This window comes from Scaptodrosophila lebanonensis, unplaced genomic scaffold (genome assembly GCF_003285725.1).
Source record: "Scaptodrosophila lebanonensis strain 11010-0011.00,11010-0021.00 unplaced genomic scaffold, SlebRS2 tig00000001-arrow-pilon, whole genome shotgun sequence".
Taxonomy (NCBI): Eukaryota; Metazoa; Arthropoda; class Insecta; order Diptera; family Drosophilidae; genus Scaptodrosophila; species Scaptodrosophila lebanonensis.
In genome coordinates, this window is record NW_022060529.1 from 23,233,147 (window position 1) to 23,235,614 (window position 2,468).

The 2,468-nt window shown below is 36.3% G+C and overlaps 1 protein-coding gene across 1 annotated transcript; it reads left to right on the forward strand.

The window, feature by feature from the left end:
- The first annotated feature begins 726 nt into the window (after positions 1–726).
- LOC115634316 lies at positions 727–1,301 on the forward strand. Its single transcript, XM_030531976.1, has one exon. It carries the CDS (start codon positions 821–823, stop codon positions 1,166–1,168), a length of 348 nt encoding a protein of 115 aa, XP_030387836.1. The 5' UTR covers positions 727–820; the 3' UTR covers positions 1,169–1,301.
- The last annotated feature ends 1,167 nt before the right edge of the window (positions 1,302–2,468 follow it).

Sequence of the window (2,468 nt, forward strand, 5' to 3'; positions counted from 1 at the left end):
GTATTTTGTATTTGTATTTTTTAAATCGTAGAGTTCATTTTAAGGTGAGTTCAGTAGCTATAATGAACCATTTAAGCTAAGCTTGATCAATGCCAACCATGTGAGCTGCTTTGCCAATTTTAGCACTTTGGCACGCTTGTGAAATAGTTCCGATCAGCTGCTCCAGTGAAGTGGAGCAATGTCAATTGTCATCTCGGCTTCACAATGACAGCAGTTACTTGTGGCTTGCCTTGGTTAATAAACTTTGGACGGGAGCCAAAGTTGGAGCTGTGATTCATTGGATGCGTGCCACAGCACCTACCACAACAGAAAACCACAAATTAAACATTCACAAATCCCTCCCCCTATCAGTCATTAGCGGCATAGGCCATTGACGTCAGAGTAAAAATTATGCCAAAAACAAAAATACGAAATTCAAAATAATACTCAAAAAACAAAGATCGACTGCTACGACCCAACAGATAACGATTGACGGAAATATTGCGCGTTTGGGCGCTAATCAAACTGAAATATGTACGGCAAATTGAATTAGTGTCTCACTACTCCTGTTGTTGTTGTTGTTGTTGTTGCTGTTGCTATTATTATCATCAGCAGTGTGCCTGTCGTAACAATTAACGTACAGTGTGAAATTTTTTGTGGTCCAGACAGCATATAAAACCAATGACAGTTCCAAGCAGAGACACAGAACTTAAAGAAGCTTCAAAGACAACGCATCTACACCACAACTACAAGGACTTTAAATAATCGCAAAAACGAGCCATATCTTGAATTTTAATTGTTTCAACGCCAAAATACACAAATACACAAACCAAAAACCAAAATGCAGTACACAATCGCCATCGCCATTGCCTTGACCGCGTTCACTCTCTGCCATGCCGCCCCCGCGCCTACTCCGCCGATGAACCAGGGATTTGCATTCGTATCTGACAAAGACATCACTGGTCAGCAACTACGCCAGAAACGTGCCAGTCAGGAGTACTACCAAGGCGACTATTTCATTTGCTATCCCAGCAGTGCAGTCTATGGCAACAACAACAGCGGTGGCCAACACCGGCGCTCCGGCGAGTTTCCGCAAGTACGTCGCTCCGGCGTAATCAGTACCCTCGAGGAGAGAATAGCACGCGCAGATAGGGAACGAGCGGCTTATACTGACAGCTATGGAAAATAGACACCCTATTAGAGACATATTTTGTATATATTAGAAGATATATATGTGTACACACACATACACACAAAGACAGGTGTAGCTTTAAGAATTGTACCAAAAACATTTATGTATATTTATTAAATATTTTAGAGAAAAAAAACAAACATATTTTTGATTTTTTAAAATACTCGTACATGAGCAAATATCACCATAAGCCGCAGTCCATGTAGTGGCGAAATCACCAGCACACTACACTAATAAGTATTACAGCTTTCGGCTGCACCGATCGAAATGATCGATACGTCAATCGAATTGTCTCTTTATAGAGGTGTTAAATAAGTTTAGCATGATCGCAATTTGAGTGCCTTTTCTGTAATTTTATTTTAGGGAGGGTTCTTTGTAGCTGACATTTAAATATCCACTGCTGATTTCACTGCAAAATCGAACCATCCGTCTAAGGTGTAACTGAAATTATGTAATTTTTGATATTTTCAATGGAACATTAAATTATATATAGTGATATATTACTAATCAAATTTTTTGTAGTAATAAACAAAAAAACGTTGTTAGTTCTAAAACTGATTTTTCAACAGATCATTCCAATATATTTTGTATGATTAAGTACACCGATTTTAATCAAAGTTTTTATAGCACTTACGCCTATTTCTAATTGTACACGGTAGATTCGTTCCTAAAAAACCGTGTAAAAAACGACGATCAATTTCCTATGCAAAATGAATCGTGATAAATGGAATAAAATCGTGTAACCATATATAAAATTTTTAATTTTCAAACCGTGTTAATTGAAAGCCATGTAAAAAAGACCGTGTAAAAACGGAATTAGGTGTACATGAAATTGAAATATTGTTAGCATTAATAGCCTTCGGTGCTGCAGTTGGGGGAATACTACTGAAGTAAAAGTATTTCGCAAACAACTTTTAAAAAACACCCTTTTTACCCATCAGGTACTTGAATAAAAACACAAAATTACCAAATATACATACATATATGATTATCATATCCTTTACTTTTCACAAAGGCACAAATGACTGTTTAACTATACCCATTTCCTCAAGATGCTATAAATACTTATAATAATTGCAAAGCACGCTTGGAAACTAGCTTTATTTACATTGAAAATAAATTTGTAGATTTGTAAACATTTAATATACACGAGTATACTATTAAAATGTTTGTGATTGTATTAGCATCGCTTATATTGTTATGAAATAATAATTTGGCACTGAAATGGTCGGTATTCCGCCCCATACATTATTATTCATTACCCAGGAATTATTTGTCGGTAACGAACAAAATGTTT

Coding starts and splice junctions, on each gene's coding strand:
- LOC115634316 (XM_030531976.1), top strand. CDS start 821: ATGCAGTACACAATCGCCATCGCCATTGCCTTGACCGCGTTCACTCTC.